Raw genomic sequence first — 23,142 nt, forward strand, 5'->3', positions numbered from 1 at the left:
ACTACAACCAATGGCAATAAGTGCAACAGGTAAATGACAACATAGGGGCAAAAGGAGACCCTGCCCCAAAGAGCTTACAATCAAACTCTTTGGCTGGGATTCATGACGCAGTGATGCATCGTGCCGCTCTAGTAAATGGGAGTTGACAATTGATCAGGCCATGCGGGCCTTCGGGTCAGGCCCAGAGTGTGACATAACAAAAAGTCGGTATTTTGACTCTGCATCACTTGCACTAGTAAGCGTTATGGGGGAGTGGTTGTAGGAGGAGCTTGGGAAGGAGAGCGTTTGAGCAATATTAGATCAACAACATTTATACATATGTTGCACACGGACACAGATTTACTGTCCTGAAATGTCTGTAAATTGAATGTGTAACCTCTGTTCATTTAATGTAACCATGTATTGTTACCATAAGGCTGAGGACCCGCTGCACGCATCCGCACGGCCGCCTTGCTTGCCAGCGGCGCGTGCAAGTCACTGCACCGCAATCTGCAGCTTTTTTCGGCGCGGGGGGAGCGTGGCCAAAACGGGTTAGGGGGCGGGCCAAAACGGGTTAGGGGGCGGGCCAAAACACAGCAGGGGCAGAACTATGCACGGATGGGGGGGGGGGGGGGGGAGAGCTATGCACGGGACGGGGGAGAGAGAGATGCACGGGAGGGGGGGAGAGGAAGAGCTATGCACGGGAGGGGGGAGGGGCGGAAGAGGGAGAGCTATGCACAGCTGCCTATCTCACAGACTTCCCTCCCAAGCTGCCTCCCTCCCGTAGCTCCTTCCTCCTCCCCTCCTCATTGGCCGACTCGTGCACCACGTGACGCGCCAGAGCTGCAAAACACAAGCCGCTGGTAGCTCCGGCAGGCTGACGCAGTAAAAAAGGCAAAAGGCACAGAGAATATATCCCAAAAAGGAAATGTATAGTGTAATTCAAATAGGCATAAATGTGCAAGGAGATGGAGAGTTTAAAAATCTAAAAGAAATCATATTAAAAAACACAGCACTCAAGAGTTTGTTTTTAAAATCTGTATTATAAAAAAAAAAAAAAAACTATTTACATCCACTTTGTAATGTCACAAATGTATTATCCTTGAAACACATTGGAATTAAATTACAAACAAGGTGCTTAGTTTTAATTTACTGCAAAACGTGTACAATATCTGCACAGTACAAACTTACAGGGATGTTTTCATTGGCGTATACAGTTCTGGAAGCACCAGAAAAAACACAGTTTTGATATATAAAATTAGACACAACTCGGCAATAAAGATAAGAAAACTCATAATACCTGAATAGCAAAAAAAATAGGATTTCATTTTCTTTTTAGCTTACACAAAAAAAAACACTATACATTTTCTCTATATTTGAAAAAGAACAGGTTACAATTCTACAGTATAATGCATCTCCGACTGCTGGGAAGGCCGGAAACTTTCTGCTTTTTAGTGCATTGCAAACCCATCCGAAAGCTTAACGGTTAACCCCTTTGGTGACAGAGTGGGTTGCAATGCTGTATAATAATGCAAGTGGTTGCAGGTTCCGGACAGTGACTTTATGAGAACTGGCCCACCCAAGGGACAGGTGCAGTACACGTATTGTACCACATGATGGCAGTTTCAGAACATTCTCATTTTTAGAAGTTCTTGTATGATAGAACATGACACAGGCTGGTTATTTAAACACTCGCCCCGAATTATTGACACGGTTTCTGCAGTCGAGGGAAAAGATAATGTCGTACCCGTATTCACAATCTATATGGTGTATACCAGAACACCCAGAAGGAAACTAATTGGTTGCTCCAGATAACCGTTGCATTTTAGATTGTAATTTGTCCAACCATCACCAGGTTAGAGATACTAACGAGTCTTCCCGACCCAACAAAAGGGACATGAAATATGCAGGAGCCAGTTACAGGAAAGGGATGATCACAATGAGGCACCTTACCGCGGTCACAGGTATAGCTCGTAGATAATAACCCGGAAATTTCAATGTACAAGTAGTATTGAGAAAAACATTATTATCTGTGTGACCATGTTCCTCAGTCCCTGTGGAGAAGTGTAAAAATGGGAGTGTTATGCAGGTTAAGGGGGTAATTACATGTTGTCTGAAGCAGCCGTCCTGGCCCAACATTTCTATTGACTTTAATGGTGATTTTCAGCCACAAACAGCCAATTTAGAACATATAGAATAAGGCTGTATCGCCCAGGTCCATAAAAGGGTGCCAAGCCATTCACACGTGCTACGCCCACGTACCCTTTTGTGGACCTGGCCGGGGAGAAGACTCTGGGCCACCTTGCAGGGCTAGTACAGGGAAAGAAGTCTGACTAAGCATTGCACTGCAACCACTCCGTACTCAATGAAAACAGCAAAGCACAACTAACGTGCTCAAATTAAATAGTCTCTAACATAGAGAGGTTTGATTTTTATGTGCAACGAATGCCAGCTTTGATGGACAGCTTCACAGTGGTTAACAATGCTCGGAAGAACAAAAAGGTCACCAGTAGTCAAAATAGCACTGGTATCATCATCGCAGTGTCGCCTTTTCGTCGGCTAAGTTTGGTAACAGCAGCTGTGCGCTCACAGAAGGAGTATTCGTGGGAGTGAATAGAGCTATGCACATCTAAATGTCCGACCATGAAAAATAAATCACCTTTAATATAGAATAGAAAACCATGGCACCATATGCAGATAAACACAAGTTCAGTGACATTTCTTTTGCTTGCATTCTAGATATTACCAATAAATACAGGAGTTGCACTTTGTGCTTAAGCCCCAGGACCTGACAAATAAACACATCTTCCTATGGAAACTACAATACAGCTATACAGAGAGGTGCCACAGGAACTATAAACAGACAGGAGCTGCCCAGCCTCTCTACATAACAACAAGAGACAGCTCGCACACGGTGCTTGTGGCAGTCAGTCTTTAAGGTTTCTTGTAAGGTTTGACACCTTTTTATTTAGGTAGTAATGCCATAAATGTATCTGCTATGGAGACTGCGGAGAATGTTACTGCAGATCGACAAGTCTTTCATTAGAAAGAATTGCAAAAACAACAAAACTAAAAACAAGTTATGTTGACGTTTGTGCAACATAACATAATAAATTAAATTACAAATGCTGGTACCAGACCACATTCATTTAGGCACATCTTCTTAAAAATGTGTGTGCATATCATTAAAAAAAAAAAAAATAGTCATATTTTTCGAATGCTAGTGCTAGGAAGCAATAGATATATGTGCATATTAAACTTACCAAAAGGAAATAATAATAATGTAAAAAATATAACAACTCAAAGCACCGGGTCCACATACCCCAATCTCAGTTTATAAAAAATATTAAAAACATTGTGGAATATGCGCTTTATTGCCTTTTTTTATTATTTCTTTCTAAAACACACATACTTCCTTGGCCGTTTGTGTGTTTGAGAACGCACCAACTACAATCAACGGGCTGAATATCATACATGGCAGGGTGGTATATTCACATCTCTATTTCCATGACAACTAAATTAAAGCAAAAGAAATATTATTAAGCTGTGAATTGTATTAACCTCTCTAATGCCAGAGCAATCTGCAACAGATTACAAAGACTTTGGAGCGGTTCCGAATGTGCTTTAATATGCTACAAACTGCTATTTTTTCATTCTCTTTACGGGGGGAAAGCTGTCATTTTATTATTTGTGTTTTTGCAAAGACAGAAAAGCTAATAGACCGAGATATAACAAACGCATTTACTTTAGCGACTGGCTATTCCAAAATATGTGTGCTTACATATCCCGCTATAAATGAACGGAAACAACGCTTTATATTTTCACTGCTGCTGTTAGGACCTTGGCCCTGTGAATACACACAGCTAGAACAGAACAGGTATTAACAGAATCTGGACACTGGCCGTATAAATTGCTTGGAACATTCTCCCGTGCTAAAGTGGCTCTTTGCATCAGTAAAAACCTTTTCCACCGAGGTGGTTAAAAACAAACAAACAAAAAAAAAAAGAGCAGCAGCAGCAGGTCAGAGCTATAAACCTGCAGGTTTGGATGTGCAGGGAGAGAGAGATCAGTGTGACTTCAGTTACTGCTGCTTAGCCAGGCGCCGGAAGTGAGGTAACACTTGGTTCTCGGGGAGGTAGAGGGCCAGTTCCATAGCAACTAGCACCGTCAGCTCAAATCCAACCAGGTCCCGTCTGTTCGATCGAAAGCGTTCTTCTAACTTCTGTGTTGGCAGAAAGATAGGAAAACAGCCAATAAAAGGGTCGTTTTTATTAATAGCGACTCATTTTAGGAGATCATACATCATTTTACTACTTTGAGGCTTAATAAAAGGCTTATTCACAGGAGCCATACGTAAAGCAATCCTCCATACTCTGACAAGTGCATTCAGGTTCCGGAGCTGAACTCCATAAATCCCTGCTTTCCTTATTAAAAAGAAGGTGCAACTTAACCCTTCCTGCCCTGGTGTGCACAAAAAGCAATAGAGGGAGTTTAGCGTGGTACTCCGTCCATCTCAGGCTGGGCACGATTTAATCCCCTTGGGGATAAAGTGCATTAACTTTGTATATGCTGCAAGTCACTTATACGGAGTGGTCCGTTTAAAAGAAAAAAAAATGTCCCTTTACACCGAGTAGGCAAAAGAAGATTGATTTGTAACAACTATTATTAGAAAGCAAAATCGGGAATTCCACATTCTTATGTATATTGTATATAGGGATAGGTTTCTTATATTGTGATAACCAAGAACTAGATTATATTAACCCCTCCAGTGCCGGGGGCCAGAAATGCTGCAAAACACTGCAGGCCCTTTGGTCAGTTGAGTGCAGGTCATTATGTGCACATGCTTTTGAACTTAAAAAAGGAGCAAATTTGTATTTTATTTTTTTCCTTCTATTAAGTGAGAAGCAGGCGGCCTCCGGGGGTGAACCCCTTTCATTTCAGATCCGGGGTACCCCCGTCTTCGCGAGATACAAACCTCTGTAGCCGATGCCGGCAAGAGCTTGGCAAGTTTAAAGGTTCTAGTCACGTGGGCCAATAGGAAGCCGCAAGGGATGATATCACGGCTTCAAGCTGCCATTTTGATAGCCCCACAAAGCACAGCCAGAGCTGCCACCGCCCTCTCCTCCCCCTACGGAGGTAAGGATCTCGGGAAGCAGGGGGTGCCTGGAGCGGAAATTAACAGAGTTCAGCACTGGAGACCCCCTGCTTCAATCCTAGAACTATAACATAACGTACAACAGGAATGCAGGATTGCTGCTTTAGGACTATCCAGGAAGGAGGAAGTTGGCGGTAAAGCACCGCCCCAGAGATACTCACATCCAGAAGATGTCTCAGCTCTGGTTTCTTGAGGTCGCTGCTGATTTTGGCTGCCAGCAGGACGCAGGCGCCGGTGCACAGCTTGCGGTTCTGTTTGTTCACCTTGCCCTGCAGGACCAGCTTCTCGAAGTAGACGTAGGACATCGCCACCGTAACCGGCTCCAGGTTACACTCCCATCCCACATTCCTCATTTCTCGCTTCAAGCTGGGGGGGGGGGAGAGGGGAAAGGGGGGGGGGGAAGCGGGGATACCAAGATTCAAACGTCACACAAAGAAAATGCATGTTGCGATTCACACATTTTCCGGTGGCCGCAGGATTATTTCCCAATATGAAACGGGTATGCAATATGATGCGGCAGTTCGGTTTGGGCTATTGCACACATGCTGCATTATGAATACTAGTAGAGTTTGCGTTAAATGGACGGGAGTCACCTTTAAAAAGGTAATAGCTAAGGCGCATATTCTCTTATCAGCCGAAAGGGCCATGTTCAGCCCATATTTCCCGTTCAAGTCAATGGGGAAATTGGTAATCGTCTGCTCCGGCTGATACAGAATAAGTCCCTAAGAGCAGTGCTCCCAGATACGTGGCTATGGTGGGACAGGAGTGAACAAGTGTTCAGCAATTAAGGTTTACATTATGAAGTGGGCTTCTGCTGCAAAGAATTCTGCAGGTCTCCGGCACACTGGCCACCAAATACAGTCTGCTCACCTCCTGATCTTGCTTAGGGTCAGCTTGACGTGAGGGAACTTCTCTTTAAACGTTTCATTCATGTCCTTTTTCAAGTCGGACGGCTTCACATATTCGATAACGGTCGTCTTATAAAAAGGAGAAGATGCAGATTTTTTTTAAAATGTTACCGCACTCTGGCCCTTCCTGATCAAGCCTCCAGTCATGGATCGTTTAAAGGGACTCCTTGTGAAATGCCATGTGAGCCACTGTAACATGTGCTCATAGCTTCAATCCAAACAAACATATCTGGACTGTAAAACAGATCAACCTCTGGACTTCTAGACATCAGTGATGTCCCGACCGATAAGCAATTGCTTATTTCGCAGTCAACCTCTTCTGGAAGTGGAAGACCCTAAATCGTTTACTATACACAGGTGAGCTGCAAGGGAGGATGTTTCCATCCATGACACAGCTGTTGCATTGCAGTGCAAGGCTAGAGAACCCTACAAACATGAAACTCTTACCATGTAGGAAGCGAAGATGAGAACACGCTTGTGTTTTCCGCAGGGCCATTGGGGGTCATCCAGAATATTGGGATTATATTCTATGATTTCTCCTGCTTCTGTACCTGAGAGCAGCGAAGATTAAGCACATCAGTTTATTTGCTTGTACCAAGAGAAACTATTTCAGCAGGTAAGAAATTCACGTGGTCACAGGAAGAAGGATCCCACGACTTCCATCTCTTACATGTTATACATGCGACACAGAATGGGTGAATAGAGCAAACTTTTCTAAATTCAGGATATTGTCTGCAAATTATACCACACAAGGAAAACAGTCTGCTTTTTGACGAACCAATAAGACCTACAATACATTTACCAGCAAATATTTATAAACCGATTGCCAGTTGTAAAGATGTTCAGATTAGAAGCAAAATGATTGAATACTTCACTCTTCTCAAGGGTTATGCATAGCAGACAACGTGTTTGCATGCACCTCTGGCAGCAAGATATCCACATTCTTATTTATTTACCAATAACGCTCTTACACAAGACAGTCGGATTGTTCAGTGACTGCAATCCAAGCCAATGTATTACTGAGGGGGGGGAATTTGTAGGAACTTTACCTAGCTCTGTTCCAGAGGACACTGGAGTAATAAATCTGGCAGATGAGAAGTTCCGTTTGCCCAACTCGTACGCGCCGACTTTACCTTGGGTTGTAGAAATGTGTCCCTCATTTTTGTGGCTAACAAGGGCATTTGTTGGATACAGAAACCTTGCGTAAGACACCACCTTGGGTAGACAAGAGACAATCAATCAGCATTGGCATAAATCTAAGGTAATAAATCAGAGTTAAAAAGAAAATCAAAAACTGGAAGTGGATCAATTCCCTAAATAGCTGTTTGTGCTCTGTACAGCCACTACCATAGAGCTGTATCTGTACAGCCCACTACCATATAGTTGTAGCTAAAACATACGTTTTTCTTTCTTCAAAATAAATAAATCTGTGTTTTGTTTTGTTTTCTTCACTGAAGAAGGGCACAAGTACAGGGATGCAAAAGGTGCAAATTTCACCTCCCCTTCTACTCCAAGCTCCACTCCTTCCATCCCAAACACTGGGTCCGCGGTCGAGGCGACCCCACCCGAAGGATGCCGCTGCTTTGGCCCTTCCAATCGGAGATCACTGGGAGGGAGCAAAAAGAAAAAGCAACACTATTTATCCCCCTGCTCCATGGCCCTGTCTATACAACAGCTGAACAATGCACCGGCATGCTGGGTCAGAAACGGTCGGTGTTGACCCAGCATCCACCGCTCAATAACGCGGCCTCCACTGCCTCTCTCTCAATCATTTGTTATTGTGCTTTTCATGTTGGCACACATACGAAAGATTTTTTACATTATGAAGCACCTGTCAATTTAACTAAGAAGGTGTTGCACGGGTATGTGCTGCAAGCTCAGCAAGAGAACAACGGTACTGCCTTGCTAGGCCACCAGTAAACATGCCACATTCTCTAGCACTCCCCTATAAAATACAAACACAGCTGCTTACTAGGGCTCCAGCTACAGAATGGCCTGGAAAACACGTCACAAGTCAAACACTTCCCATGCAGGCACCACGCGGAGATGGTTTGGAACGTAGCCGCTCACCTGATTCGTAGGTTCTCTCCATATGGCAGGATAGAAAATGCCCCACAAAGTGATCTTTTAGCACAAATCAGTACTATTCTGGGGATGGGGAAAACAAATACACACTGTAAATATATAGAAATAGAAAGGTCTACTGAATCAGTCCTAAATAAGTTGCACGCACGTATAACAGGACACAGGCCAGGATTAACAAATGAGAGAAAATTGAAAACAGTAGATGTGCGGAGCAGCCACTCAGCAGTGATGAAAGTGGCAAAGGCTGGATGGGAATTCAAATATTCTTCAGACTTGAGTAAGACAATACTATGAAATAAAGATATATGTAGTAAGGAAAGTCACCAACATGGGCAGACTGGAGTGTGCCATCTGTTTCCAGCTGAATGCAAAGGCGGTCTCTCTACCTAGTTACATGGTTCCAAGGGTACCCCATCCCCCCAACTCTGACCTGCTGTTCCCAGGACACCCACCCCCAACTCTGACCTGCTGTTCTCAGGGTACCCCCCCAACTCTGACCTGCTGTTCCCAGGGCACCCACCCCCAACTCTGACCTGCTGTTCTCAGGGTACCCCCCCAACTCTGACCTGCAGTTCCCATGGTACCCCCCCAACTCTGACCTGCAGTTCCCAGGGTACCCCATCCCCCCAACTCTGACCTGCTGTTCCCAGGATAACACAGCCCCCCGACTGACCTGCAGTTCCCAGGGTACCCCATCCCCCCAACTCTGACCTGCTGTTCCCAGGATAACACCCCCCCTCCTGCCCCCCTGCCTGACCTGCAGTTCCCAGGGTACCCAGACTCTGACCTGCTGTTCCTGGTGTCGTACTGCCTCATGTTTTTAATGAAGTGAATTTTCCTCAAAACCGAGTGTCGGGGAGACTCAGAAAGTTGTTTTGGCCTGCCAGACAAAAAGAGGAAACATGAAAGTGAAAATCAAGGCAAGTTGGTGTAAGGGAACAGCATGCACGACTTCTTGGAATATTTTAAGTTATGGACTACAAGGCCAGCCTTAAACAGACTAGCAGAAAACACTCAATTCCCAACCAAAATGAATGATAACATGCATACACTTTAACGAGAAGGAGCTTGACGAGTTATACAAAGCCTTGCAGCTCCCCGAGCTTGGGTCTTTCCTGCCCTTCCCACGGCAAATAAACAATATCTGATGTTGAAGGCTCATTGGAAGGTTAATACACGAGACTATTTCAGGTACTCTATATAGATCAATTAAGTATGTATACATTAGTGTCACTCCACTAGTGTCCTGCCAGGGTGCTAACCGCTGGCCACTGGAATACAGAAAAGATGGAAGCAGGCTCTCCAGGACGTAGAAAAAGAAATAAAGGTTTATTGCAAAACTATCAATGTTTCGGCTCTCTACAGGTCTGGAGAAAGGCTCTTGGAGTGCCCGCTTCCACCTCTTCTGTATATATTAATAGTATATACAGAAGAAAAATGATACATTTCTTTAAAAAAAAAACAAGTGGTCATAAACTACCCATTTTTAGCTAGGTAGTACTGCTGCATTAAAATAAGAAAAAAAGCCATCATTTCGCAAGCAATCGCATAAATCAGAACGGTACCTCTGAACAGCAGCACATTCCACTAGGTCATCTATAAACTCTAGAGAGCACTGCTGGGACATAAGACGCCGTCTGTAAGAGGGGATGGGATTCATTGAGTTGATTTAGCATAATAAAACCAGAATGCCTTCACCATTCTTAACGCTACAAAGCAGTTTGGGCAGAAAGCTACACGTTTATGGACCCTCTGGGCTATGGGTTTAATATTCCATTAATCATTTTAACGACTATGGTAGGGGTGACTGGTTACGAAAAACATTCAATATTTTCTGGCTTCAAAAAGTTCTAAATTATCTGGATTTAGCAGAAATAATAATGTAAACACAGTTCATCTGTGCAAAGGCACACGAGTAGATTATGGATTAAGACAGAACACGGCAATGATCCACGGACACAATATTCTTATTCAAGACATTTTGTCATCGACTGGCGCTACACGTGCGACTGCTCACATCTCACTGTCTTCAGCACTGGATGAGCATGCATTGTAACCTATATAATTGTAACCTGGAATGGAACGGGGACAACTCACTGGTGCAGTATTCCTAGATTTTGCAAAGGCTTTTGACACAGTTGATCATGCTATCCTGCTTAACAAACTCCAGAGCTCTGGAATAGGGAAGCATGCTTTAAACTGGTTTCAGTCCTACCTATCAGGAAGATCCCAACATGTGTCCATCTCAGGCTCTAACTCCAACCCCCTGGATATCACCTGTGGTGTCCCGTAAGGCTCTGTTCTGGGGCCCCTACTCTTCTCAGTGTTCATTAATGATCTTCCCACAGCTTGTAAGGAAGCCTCAATACACATGTATGCAGATGACACAATCCTATATGCACACAGCCATAGCCTCTCTGACCTTCAACACATACTTCAGTCTGACTTTTTGAGACTCGAAAACTGGATTTCCCAAAACAAACTGTTTTTAAACACTGACAAGACTGTAACAATGGTATTTGGGACCAAGACTAAATTTGTAAAGCTTCCAGTGACTGAGCTCCAGATTAGAACCAACGCTAACACCACCCTAACACCTGTCACTAGTTTTAAATACCTGGGCTTATGGTTTGACTCCCACTTAACATTCGGGATGCACATTGATACCCTGACAACCAAGACCTATGCCAAACTAGGGGTACTTTACAGGAACAAATCCTCCCTAAGTCTCCTGGTCAGAAAGCGTATCGCACAGCAGATGCTAATGACAATTATTGACTATGGAGACATAGTATATGGCTCGGCTCCTCAAACCCACCTTAGCAAACTTGACACCCTCTACAATTCAATTTGTCGTTTTGTTCTCCAATGCAACTACAACACACATCACTGCGAAATGCTCAAAGAACTAGATTGGTCAACACTAGAGTCTAGGCGCAAAGTTCACCTTTCCTGTCTTGCCTTTAAATTCTTCATGGGCAAGCTACCCAGCTACCTGAACAAGCTCCTCACCCCTCCCACCTGCAGCACTTATCACCTGAGATCAGACTCTAAAAGACTGTTCATGGTTCCAAGGCTCAACAAAGAATCCGGACGTTCCTCCTTCTCCTTCCGTGCACCCCAAAACTGGAACAACCTACCAGAGACTCTCACATCCACCACCAGCTTAAGTTATTTCAAATCTAAGGCTGTCTCACACTTTAATCTGGTCTGTAACGGTTTCATACGCTCATAATATACATTCTCTTTAACTGTGCACGCAATGTCTTGTATATAATGTATACCCTGCTCATTTATGTAACTGTACTTGTAACCATGTATTATTTGTCTTAACTCTGTGCCCAGGACATACGTGAAAACGAGAGGTAACTCTCACTGTATTACTTCCTGGTAAAATATTTTATAAATAAATACATAATATACAGTGGCGAGAAAAAGTGTGTGAACCGCCGAGAATGTTCACAATTCTCAAACCTAAAATATTATTAGATCTGGAATCGAAGTCCTAATAAATAAAGAGAACCCGATAAAACAAAAAATGACACACAAATGATACTTTTTCAACATTTATTTATCCACAAATGATTAAATATTCAATATCCTTGTGTGAAAAAGGATGTGACCCTTTAGATTCAGTACCTGGTGGCGCCCCCTTGAGCAGCAATAACGTCAACTAAGAGTTTCCTGTAACCGCTGGTCAGTCTCGCACGTCGGGTTTTAGGAAATGTAGCCCATTCCTCCTTACAGAACGTCTTCAACTCGGTGATATTTGAGGGCTTCCTTGCATGGACAGCTCGCTTCAGGTCCTGTCACAACATTTCAATGGGGTTAAGGTCGGGACTTTGACTAGGCCATTCTAAAACGCGGAATTTCTTTTTCTGAAGATCTGCTTGTATGTTTAGAATCATTGTCTTGCTGCATGACCCACTTCAGCTTACAGACAGATAGCCTGACATTGTCCTCTAGAATCTTCTGATACAACCATGAATTCTGCATTGTGTCAAGGATGGCAAGCCGTCCAGGTCCTGAGGCAGCAAAGCAGCCCCAAACCACCACCTTCCCACCACCATGCTGGACAGTTAGGATAAGGTTCTTCTGTTCAAACGCATTTTGGGTTTTCGCCAAACATAACGTTTCTCAGCGAGGGCAAAAAGTTCTACCTTTGACTCGTCTGTCCAGAGAACATTGTCCCAGAAGTCTTGAGGGTCATCTATGTGCTCTTTGGCGATATTCAGAAAGGCAGCAATGTTCTTCTTAGAGAGCAGTGGTTTCCTCCTGGCTATCCTTCCATGAACACCATTCTTGTTCAGTATTTTTCTAATAGTGGAGTCATGAACACTCACTTTAGCCAAGGCGAGAGTGGCCTGCAGATCCTTGGAGGTTACTCTGGGGTTCTTTGTGATTTCCTGGTTTGTTTGCCGGTTTGTTCTTGGAGAGATTTTTGTAGGACGACTGCTCCTGGATAGCGACTCTGGTCTTCAACTTTCTCCATTTGTCTGGCAGTGGATTGGTGGAGCCCCAAATCCTTAGAAATGGTTATGTAACCCTTTCTACACTGATGAGCATCAATATCTACTTCACCAAGGTCCTGAGAGATTTATTTTAATCGTGGCATGACACGGTTCCACACACCTGTATGGTGAAGACCAAACTCACAAATTTTCCGATCTTTATATAGGGTGGGGCCTCCCAAACTCACACCTGAAGATCTACCTAATTATTTAAACACCCAATTCTTAATCATCCCCTTTAATTTAGCCGATAAAACCAGGGGTTCACTTACTTTTTCACACGTCATTTTGTTTCAAAAGACATAGAATTGGTTAATAGAAGCTCTATTGGATATTTAAGAAAAAAAAAAAAAGAGACTGGTTTTGACTCAAGAAGGTTATCATGGAAAAACTATGGAATTTCCGTAATTATTGCGGCTCACAAACTTTCTCACCACTGTAGTAGAATTTAATCCAATAGGTCATAGGACTAAGATCGATATAGAGATATCTATATCCATGCCTCAATAATCACTATTTCCTGGTGGCAAAGAGAGAACAACTAGTTTTATCCAGTCTATTATACTGGAGGATGCACTTGGTAAACATGTCACCGTTTTTCATTTCATTGCTAGCACCTTGGAGAATTTAGTGGCCATCATAAAATGATTACACTTGATGCCAGCTCAAAGAAAGGAACCGGTTTTGAACATATAAAGACAAGATGCAAGAAAACAAGAGATCCCACAATAACATTCAATTCTACTAGAAGAAGCCGGGAAAGAAAGCATTTAGGAAATAAATAAATAAAAGATTTGTTATTGTTCTGCAAAATGTTCAATCTTAAAAGAAGTTCACAAGTTCCAAAATTAGTTCTAAGGCCGAGTCCATGGTCAGCGCTTATCCGCTGACCCGCGCTGACGCTTGTCAGTGAGCCCCTGCAGCCGCAATGAGAGCGCCTTTAGCAGGGGCTCGCGCACACGTCCGCAGCTCTTAATTTTTTTTTAGTTTGCGCGCTGAGGGGAGCGATGGGCCGGTCATGTGAGCGGTTCGCCCAAAGATGGCGAACCAGCTCCGTGACGTCACTGGTCCGCCCCCCAGACACGCCCCCGGACTAATGCCAGGGAAAGCACCCGCTTTTCCCCAGCCCCCGCACGGCTGAAGTCCCTATGGACTCAGCCTAATGCAAGTTGTGTGCTATATTGTAACTTGCGACAAACTTGTGTACAGCGTACGCATGCATTTTCATACAAAGTGACTGTTTGTTATATCAAAGAAATCACAGCCAATCTGCGCCTGAAACATGAGCAAAGCATAAAAGGTACATATAGAGGAAGTAAAGTGCTTACTATGTATATAACAATTATATTGGAAATTTGATGATGCAGCTGTGAATTATGTCAGAAATACTGTAGAATATGAATGTAGTTCAAAGGGATGTTTCCTTAAAAATAGCCTATTGCACACGGAGAGGTTGTTATAAATGGGTTTTTATTCTCCAAAGAATTCTTAGGAGAAAAGGGCACTTCTCATGGAGGTAAAATATCAATATTCTAGGACTGTAAAAAGGAATCGAGCCTTAAAGAACGAAAAATCACAGTAACAAACTAAGCACAGGCGGGCTTCTGGAACCACAAAGTAAATATAATAAGCCAATATAAACCATGCTGGTATTTAAAGTGTACTGTATGGTAAAAACACATGAAAAGGCTTCTTTTTTTTTTTTTGCCCACAGAGCACATTTATATTCCAAGGGGGTAAAGAAAAGAAAAAAAACACACCAAGAAAAGCACAATACATTATAAGAAACATAAAAAGTGCCTACTTCACAGCGTTTTTGTTCATATTGCAGACTTGGCTACAAATCCTTTGGTCATTAAAAACGAGAGGTGCTCAAGCCGCATCTCCACACGTATAACATAAGAAGAATACAAGGTGCAATCGCCAGTTTATTAAAAATTACTTTTAGGGCTTTTTGGCACAAGGGCCCACATTTGCCAGAATATTTAATAAAGTGTTAATAACAGTCATATCTTACAAACACCCAGCAAACGTACAATTAAATGGAATTTATACTTCACATAAATCTTCAGCACCAGACATACTGTATCAGGCAGACACAGCCACCTTGATGTTTAGTATTGCTGTAAAGGGAATTAAAACAGAACTGCCATTGATTTTAGGAAGGTCGTCAAATTTTCCAATTCTTACCAAATCTGGGCAAACAGACTACTGTACAGCATATTTAAAGATTATCTACAAAATGAAAAGATTTCTAATAATTGCAGTTTTATTATCAAAAGAACAGAAGCTTAAAAAGTCAAAGCTTAATTGTGCATTCTTTATAGTATTTTTGTTTGGAAGATTTGGTGTACAGAGATAGATAGATAGATAGATAGATAGATAGATAGATAGATAGATAGATAGATAGATAGATAGATAGATAGATAGATAGATAGGACACATACATATACACACACACACACACACACACACACACACACACACACACAAATAAAAAAGCCTTTGGTAAACAACACTTGAAAATGACGACGTGTACACAATGTTCATTGATCTGAAAGACAAATGTCAATGTTAAAAGTGACTGTAAAACTGATCTCTGCATAGTTGCTGTATAATGCTGCAGTTCTTTTATTCAGCTGTGTTCTGAGCGGCATGTTAATAGAAGATGCAGAACACGTATATATTTGTAATAGGGAGCTGTATGGAAACGAACCCTGTCTTTAACTTGTCGTCAGCTCATTTCTGTAGTCCCATTCTCAGCTGCGCAAACATTGTCAACCCTGATTCCCTAGCAACTATGATCAAGTAACATTATGGTTAAAGGTCGTGGCATTGGGCAATTATGCTGTAGGGACTTTTGTATAAACCGTACCCACCACCATTACATTATTTCCTCATAATTCAGATTACACCGACTAATGCAATAGTTAAAATAAATAAATAATAATAGGAGTTTTGATATAAGTTTTTATACTAAGTACATCAAGCAGAAGCCTGGTTTCACATGCATGTATGCCAGCTATTCGGCCTCTCAAATGTGAAGATGTTTTTAAGACATTACCAGTCCAAACCAAAGTTAATAGAGGTTGCTAAGTGTCCTATATTATATGCTGCAGAGCCCCGTTTCCCTTGCTCAGGAAGATTTCAGCCCCATTTAAAATAATGGAACTTACATCTTTCCTGAGCAAGGGAAAAAGAAATCCACGGAATATTTTATGGGGTCCTAAGCTGCCATATGTAACCGTTTTTGGAAGCATGCAATAATTCAACTTCCACAAACCGCAGAGACTCTCCTTACAGCCGTTAGTAAAAACAGATGGCATGGTTTTCATGCTGGGCACTTATTGTATCAGCGCTAATAATTTAGTACACGACCAGAATATGAGTGATATGTGAGAACGTGTTAAATGTAGAGCAGTAAAAATACAACATAAATTGAATACACAACCTCAATTGTTGTACGATTCTAAGACAGGCACCCATTACTAGGTTGGAAAAGAAAAAGATCACACCAACTCAGTATTTTCCATAACTTTTTGGTGCAGATTTAGGCAACATTTAAAGCAGGAATATCATCTTAAAAAATGTGTGTATAACCTGAAATGCAATGTTTGCATACCTCTGAGATCTGGTAATATCAGCCAGTTAAACATTCATAACCACTCTACAGAGAACCCGTAGCTGTTATATTTCTAAAGTCATCCATTCACACATACACCCAGGTCTAGCCTGGCCAGTTACAAAATCTTTTTACGGGTTCAGTTACGATGCAACGTGCAGTTCAGAAATGTAATCTGTCTGAAACTGGTGTTAGCCAACCTCATTGGCGTGCAGCAAGGTTGGTTATAGAATGAACTCCGCTTTGCACAGCTACAATCAAGAGAAAAACAGCACAATGACAGCGCTAAAGCTCAGTAGCTAAAAGAACTTCTCACTGGGAGTCCCACAATAAACACTGCTAAGACTGGACAAAGTTATTTTGTCTGGCACTGTGTCTACCTCAACCTGCCCCACTCCCATCATAAGCACCCATAAAATTGGCGAATGTTTAAGAGTCTTGCTGAAGTTTGCATTCTACTCTATTACTGGAGACAAGAAATAAATGTAAATAATAAAAAAAAAAGTATAAAGGCAAGGGGAGCCTTAAAAGCTTAAAAATCTAAAATTCACCTCTGCAGATACTCCTGGGAATAAACATCAAGATACATAACTCACAGGAGGTTTGTGAAGACACCTGCTTTAAGATTATTTTGGATTAGAAATGTTTGCGTGACTAATGCTGGAAGGATTTCCTTGTTTGCAATGAATACTGTGCTTCAATAACCCTCACCAATAATCCCCAAATAATACAGGAATACAAAAAGGGTCTAAAAATATGCATTTTTAAAGTAAAGGTTTTTTATTCTTCATATAGTCTCCATTTAAGATTAATGCTTCCAGATTCAAGTATTGGGACACATACAGCAGTACAAAGCAGAGCTAAATGTCATTTAATTAATTAACACAACAATCATCATTGTGAACCTGTAACAAAGCAAAGCTTTGTTTGCAATGAATAGTTAAGACTTGTACAGTGTCGCTGTCTTTTTTGTCACCAACAGAGGAGTAGGGGTCCTTTCAGGTTTCCCACAGAATGAAATGATGGCCTGTTTTCCCAACTCTTGGTGAATTGCAATGATTAGAAATGGTATATATAAGAGAGGGACTATCACAAACTATTTTTTAATTACTGTAATATAGGTGTGGGCCTCAGCGTGCCCGAAGGATCCACAGTAATCAGTTATATTCAATCTTATTGCATCATATGATAGCAATCCCATTGAAGACGATGTCAGAGTATAAACATACAGGTGTTACGTTAAAAGGGGAAAAAAAAAAATCACACAAGTCTATATGGAGAAAAAGAAAGAAAGAACAAATACACCTTACAAGTAAAAGACTGATGAAAAGGATACTTAACAAGCGTCAATTAAGGGAATACGTTTTATGAGAAGCTACGAGAGCTCAAGACAAAATGGTAATATGTCTATAATTGCAAAGCACGTGCTCAGGGGGCACACAAACACTTAGGGCCTCATGCAGAGAGCAGCGCTATTAACAATCTCGCCATTTTCCGGCGAAAATCGCACTAAAAACTGCAGAAAATGGCGAGGTATGAAAAAAGCGCCATTTTTTTTTCTATTTATAAATCTCGCCGCACGGCTGGCGAGAACCTACATCTCGCCAGTCTGAAAAATATCCAAATTCAGAAAGGCGCGCTCGCCATCTAGCGGCTGTTTTTGGCGCGATTTTTTTTTTCTCCCTTTCAGCTGCGCGCATCTCCTCATTTACAATTCTCCACATGCAGTAATGCTAAAAATAGCGGATTTCGACCATTTCTGCATATGGAGAAAAAAACTCTCAATTAAAGCTACTTTTTCTAAAACTCTCCAATTTATTCTAGCGCTGCTCTCTGCATAGGCCCCTTAGTGAATGGTAACATCAGCAATCTATATCGTCAGCCTACATCTGCGCCGCCCCAAAGGCTGCAGCCAAAGGGTGTCAGACGTTTGTTAATGTTACAGCTGCTCTGTTGCAATCAGAAACACTGCAACCTTCCCTGTACCGTATGTTCCACTTACCCTTCCTTATATATTGTAAGCTCCTTGGGGCAGGGCCTCTTCTAACACATTGCAGTCCTATCCTACCTCTCTTCTAACACATTGCAGGCCAATCCTACCTCTCTTCTAACACATTGCAGGCCTATCCTACCTCTCTTCTAACACATTGCAGGCCTATCCTACCTCTCTTCTAACACATTGCAGGCCTACCCTACCTCTCTTCTAACACATTGCAGGCCAATCCTACCTCTCTTCTAACACATTGCAGGCCTATCCTACCTCTCTTCTAACACATTGCAGGCCTATCCTACCTCTCTTCTAACACATTGCAGTCCTATCCTACCTCTCTTCTAACACATTGCAGGCCTACCCTACCTCTCTTCTAACAACATTTTAATCTGGTCTGTAACTGTTACATACGCCCATAATCCTATTATTTCTAACTGTCCATGAAGTGTCTGTAAATTGAATGTATAACCTCTGTTCATTTAATGTAACCATGTATTGTTATCATAACTCTGTGCCCAGGACATATGTGAAAACGAAAGGTAACTCTCAACGTACAGTATTACTTCCTGGTAAAACATTTGATACATATTGTTAGTTAAGACAAATGAATATATCAAAACAGAGAAAAATTCCATAGAAAGTATACATATCTATAGGTAAGAAGAACGTTACTGTAAAAAAAATCTACGATATCTAAAACCAGAAACGTATACCCCTTGCAACTGCATCCACGATATTCAGGGGGCAAAGTTTCAAGCCCATTCCCACATTAGAAATAAGAATAATGTGGTACTTCCCTGTATGTGCTAACCTGACTCCAGGTGATAACAAGGAGAAATCTGGCGACAGTGTTTCCCCGCAGACAAATAGGTAGGAAAAGATCCCTACACAGAAGCCCCTTTCACTTGCACTCAAAGTACATATTTCAGAGATGAAGCTTTTCAAATGATCTTACAAAATACCAATATTTGAACCAGAGAATGTATATTATGATATAGATATCCTCTTTATGTACCAGTAATCCAAAAATAATAAAAGTTTATTAACATCTGACGTCGACGCTTCATGTAATTATATATACAGTGCAATTAAAATAACCTCTTTAAGAGGCTGCAATAACTATAGTACTGTATACACTTATAGTTAGTACTGTAGCTATCCATTTACTATATCACAACACCGTTAACCTATATATCATTGTGAGACCAGTTGTCAGTATGAATGACTCATAATGGAACAGTACTTCCTACTCCTCATAGGTATAATAGTACCCGTCGATTCTTGACCACTATGGATATATGTTATATGGCAGCAATATATTAGCTGGTTGTATGGTACAACGTGCTTAGCACGGCAACTCTGTTAGACACGATGTGTCACGAGTGCCTGGCAGTGGATATATCTTATCTTATACTATATTAGTGAAAGCACTGTATGCATGCATGCATGCATGCCTGCCTGCCTGCCTGCCTGGATGTCCGGTGTCCCTAGGGGAAATCTGATTGGTCCCTTGGCCCGCCCCCGCACACCTCTCATTGGCCTGAGGCGGAGTGACGGGCCAAAGGACACAGGGACACAAACACACACAGGGACACACACAGGGACACACACAGGGACACACACAGGGACACACACACGGGGACACACACACGGGGACACACACACACGGGGACACACACACACGGGGACACACACACACGGGGACACACACACACGGGGACACACACACACGGGGACACACACACACGGGGACACACACACACGGGGACACACACACACGGGGACACACACACACGGGGACACACACACACGGGGACACACACACACAGGGACACACACACACAGGGACACACACACACAGGGACACACACACACAGGGACACACACACACACAGGGACACACACACACAGGGACACACACACACAGGGACACACACACACAGGGACACACACACACAGGGACACACACACACAGGGACACACACACACAGGGACACACACACACACACACACACACACAGGGACACACACACACAGGGACACACACACAGGGACACACACACACACACACACACAGTAGGGGGGGGGGGTGTACATTAGCAGCATGTATAACCCGGGGGGTGGGGCTCACATACCCACCGGTCCCGGAGCCTCCGCCTCTATCTCCCCGAACATCAGCCTCCACCCACACCCGCGCGCACCTCCTCCTCTCCCCGTGTTTCCCGCGCTTTCAGCCCCCCCCTCCTCCCCCCGGCGCCGCTACAGTCAGCGGGGGAGCGAGTGCCCGGGACACAGCGGGGGAGCGGCCACAACAAGCTGCCTCCCGCCTCAGATCCACGTGGGACCTTCCGGACGGGTGAGTGAGCGCCCTTCACCTTCCCTCACCCCCCTTCACCCAACCCTCACCCCCTTCACCTCCCCTCACCCTCTCCTCACCCCCCTTCACCTCCCCTCCACCCCCCCCCCCGGCGCCGCTACAGTCAGCGGAGGAGCGCGCGCCCGGGACACAGCGGGGGAGCGGCCACAACAAGCTGCCTCCCGCCTCAGATCCACGTGGGAGCTTCCAGACGGCTGAGGGAGCGGCCGGACAGCTGAGGGAGCGGCCGGACGGCTGAGGGAGCGGCCGGACGGGTGAGTGAGCGGCCTTCACCTCCCCTCACCCCCCTTCACCTCCCCTCACCCACCCCTCACCTCCCCTCCACCCCCCCTTTACCTCCCCACCACCCCCTTCACCTCCCCTCCACCCCCCCTCCACCACCCCCTTCACCTCCGCTTCACCCCCCCTTCACCTCCGCTTCACCTCCCCTCCACCCCCCCTTCACCTCCCCTCCACCCCCCCCTTCACCTCCCCTTCACCTCCCCTCCACCCCCCCCTTCACCTCCCCTCCACCCCCCCCTTCACCTCCCCTTCACCTCCCCTCCACCCCCCACCCCCTTCACCTCCCCTCCACCCCCCCTCCACCTCCCCTCCACCCTCCCCCTTCACCTCCCCTCCACCCCCCTTCACCTCCCCTCCACCCCCTTACCCTCCACCCCCCCCTTCACCTCCCCTCCACCCCCCCTTCACCTCCCCTCCACCTCCCCTCCACCCCCCCTTCACCTCCCCTCCACCCCCTTCACCTCTCCTCCACCCCCCCCTTCACCTCCCTCCACCTCCACCCCCACCCCCTTCACCTCCCCTCCACCTCCCCCCTTCGCACCACCTCCCCCCCCTTCCCACCACCTCCCCCCCTTCCCACCACCTCCCCCCCCTTCCCACCACCTCCCCCCCTTCCCACCCCCCCCCCCTTCCCACCCCCTCCCCCCTTCCCACCACTTCCCCCCTCCTCCCCACCCCCCCCTTCCCCCCCCCCTCCCCCCTTCCCACCACCTCCCCCCTCCCCCCCTTCCCCCCCACCACCTCCCCACCACCTCCCCCCCTCCCCACCACCTCCCCCCCTCCCCACCACCTCCCCCCCTTCCCCCCTCCTCCCCACCACCTCCCCCCCTTCCCCCTCCTCCCCCCCCTTCCCCCCCTCCTCCCCCCCCTTCCCCCCTCTCCCCCCCCTCCTCCCCCCCCACCACCTCCCCCCCCCTTCCCCCCCCACCACGTCCCCCTTCCTCCCCTCCACCCCCCCCTTCACCTCCCCTTTACCTCCCCTCCACCCCCCACCCCCTTCACCTCCCCTCCACCCCCCATTCACCTCCCCTCCACCCCCCCCTTCACCTCCCCTCCACCCCCCCTTCACCTCCCCTCCACCCTCCCCCTTCACCTCCCCTCCACCCCCCCTCCACCTCCCCTCCACCCCCTTACCCTCCACCCCCCCCTTCACCTCCCCTCCACCTCCCCTCCACCCCCTTCACCTCCCCTCCACCCCCCCCCCTTCACCTCCCCTCCACCCCCCTCCACCTCCCCTCCACCCCCCTCCACCTCCCCTCCACCCCCTTACCCTCCACCCCCCCCTTCACCTCCCCTCTACCCCCCCTTCACCTCCCCTCCACCCCCTTCACCTCCCCTCCACCCCCCCTTCACCTCTCCTCCACCCCCCCCCCTTCACCTCCCCTCCACCTCCACCCCCACCCCCTTCACCTCCCCTCCACCTCCCCCCTTCGCACCACCTCCCCCCCCTTCCCACCACCTCCCCCCCTTCCCACCCCCCCCCCTTCCCACCACCCCCCCTTCCCACCACCTCCCCCCTTCCCACCACTCTTCCCCCCTCCTCCCCACCCCCCCCCTTCCCCCCCCCTCCCCCCTTCCCACCACCTCCCCCCCTTCCCCCCCACAACCTCCCCCCCCTCCCCACCACCTCCCCCCCTTCCCCCCCACCACCTCCCCCCCCCTCCCCACCACCTCCCCCCCTCCCCACCACCTCCCCCCCCTTCCCCCCTCCTCCCCACCACCTCCCCCCCTTCCCCCTCCTCCCCCCCTTCCCCCCTCCTCCCCCCCTTCCCCCTTCCTCCCCACCACCCCCCACCCCCTTCCCACCACCCCCCACCCCCTTCCCACCACCTCCCCCCTCCTCCCCACCACCTTCCCCCCCACCTTCCCCCCTCCTCCCCCCCCACCTTCCCCCCTCCTCCCCCCCTTCCTCCCCACCACCTCCCCCCCTTCCTCCCCACCACCTCCCCCCTCCACCCCCCCTTCCCACCACCTCCACCCCCCCTTCCCACCACCTCCACCCCCCCTTCCCACCACCTCCCCCTCCCCCTCCCTTCCCCCCCCCCTCCCCCCCTCCCTTCCCCCCCCCTCCCTCCCCCCCCTTCCCCTCCCCTTCCCCTCCCCCTCCCCCCCCCCCTTCCCCTCCCCCCCCTTCCCCTCCTCCCCCCTTCCCCTCCCCCCCTTCCCCCGTCCTCACCTCCTCCCCCCCCCCCTTCCCACCTCCTCCCCCCCCCTTCCCCTCCCCCCCTTCCCC

General features: G+C 46.3%; 1 protein-coding gene across 1 annotated transcript in view; it reads right to left on the minus strand.

The window, feature by feature from the left end:
* Positions 1-1,015: 1,015 nt before the first annotated feature.
* CABLES2 (Cdk5 and Abl enzyme substrate 2) overlaps positions 1,016-23,142 on the minus strand; it is a gene marked incomplete at its 5' end in the record, with an annotated part of 25,695 nt that continues 3,568 nt past the window's right edge. Inside the window, 9 exons of the mRNA XM_075572608.1 lie at positions 1,016-4,201; positions 5,296-5,500; positions 6,005-6,111; positions 6,490-6,593; positions 7,092-7,257; positions 7,540-7,648; positions 8,113-8,190; positions 8,915-9,007; positions 9,693-9,764. Of these exons, the coding sequence (XP_075428723.1) occupies positions 4,061-4,201; positions 5,296-5,500; positions 6,005-6,111; positions 6,490-6,593; positions 7,092-7,257; positions 7,540-7,648; positions 8,113-8,190; positions 8,915-9,007; positions 9,693-9,764 (1,075 nt within the window). The remainder of the gene's footprint in view (positions 4,202-5,295; positions 5,501-6,004; positions 6,112-6,489; positions 6,594-7,091; positions 7,258-7,539; positions 7,649-8,112; positions 8,191-8,914; positions 9,008-9,692; positions 9,765-23,142) is intronic.

The sequence above is a fragment of the Ascaphus truei genome, chromosome 15 (genome assembly GCF_040206685.1).
Source record: "Ascaphus truei isolate aAscTru1 chromosome 15, aAscTru1.hap1, whole genome shotgun sequence".
NCBI lineage: Eukaryota > Metazoa > Chordata > Amphibia > Anura > Ascaphidae > Ascaphus > Ascaphus truei.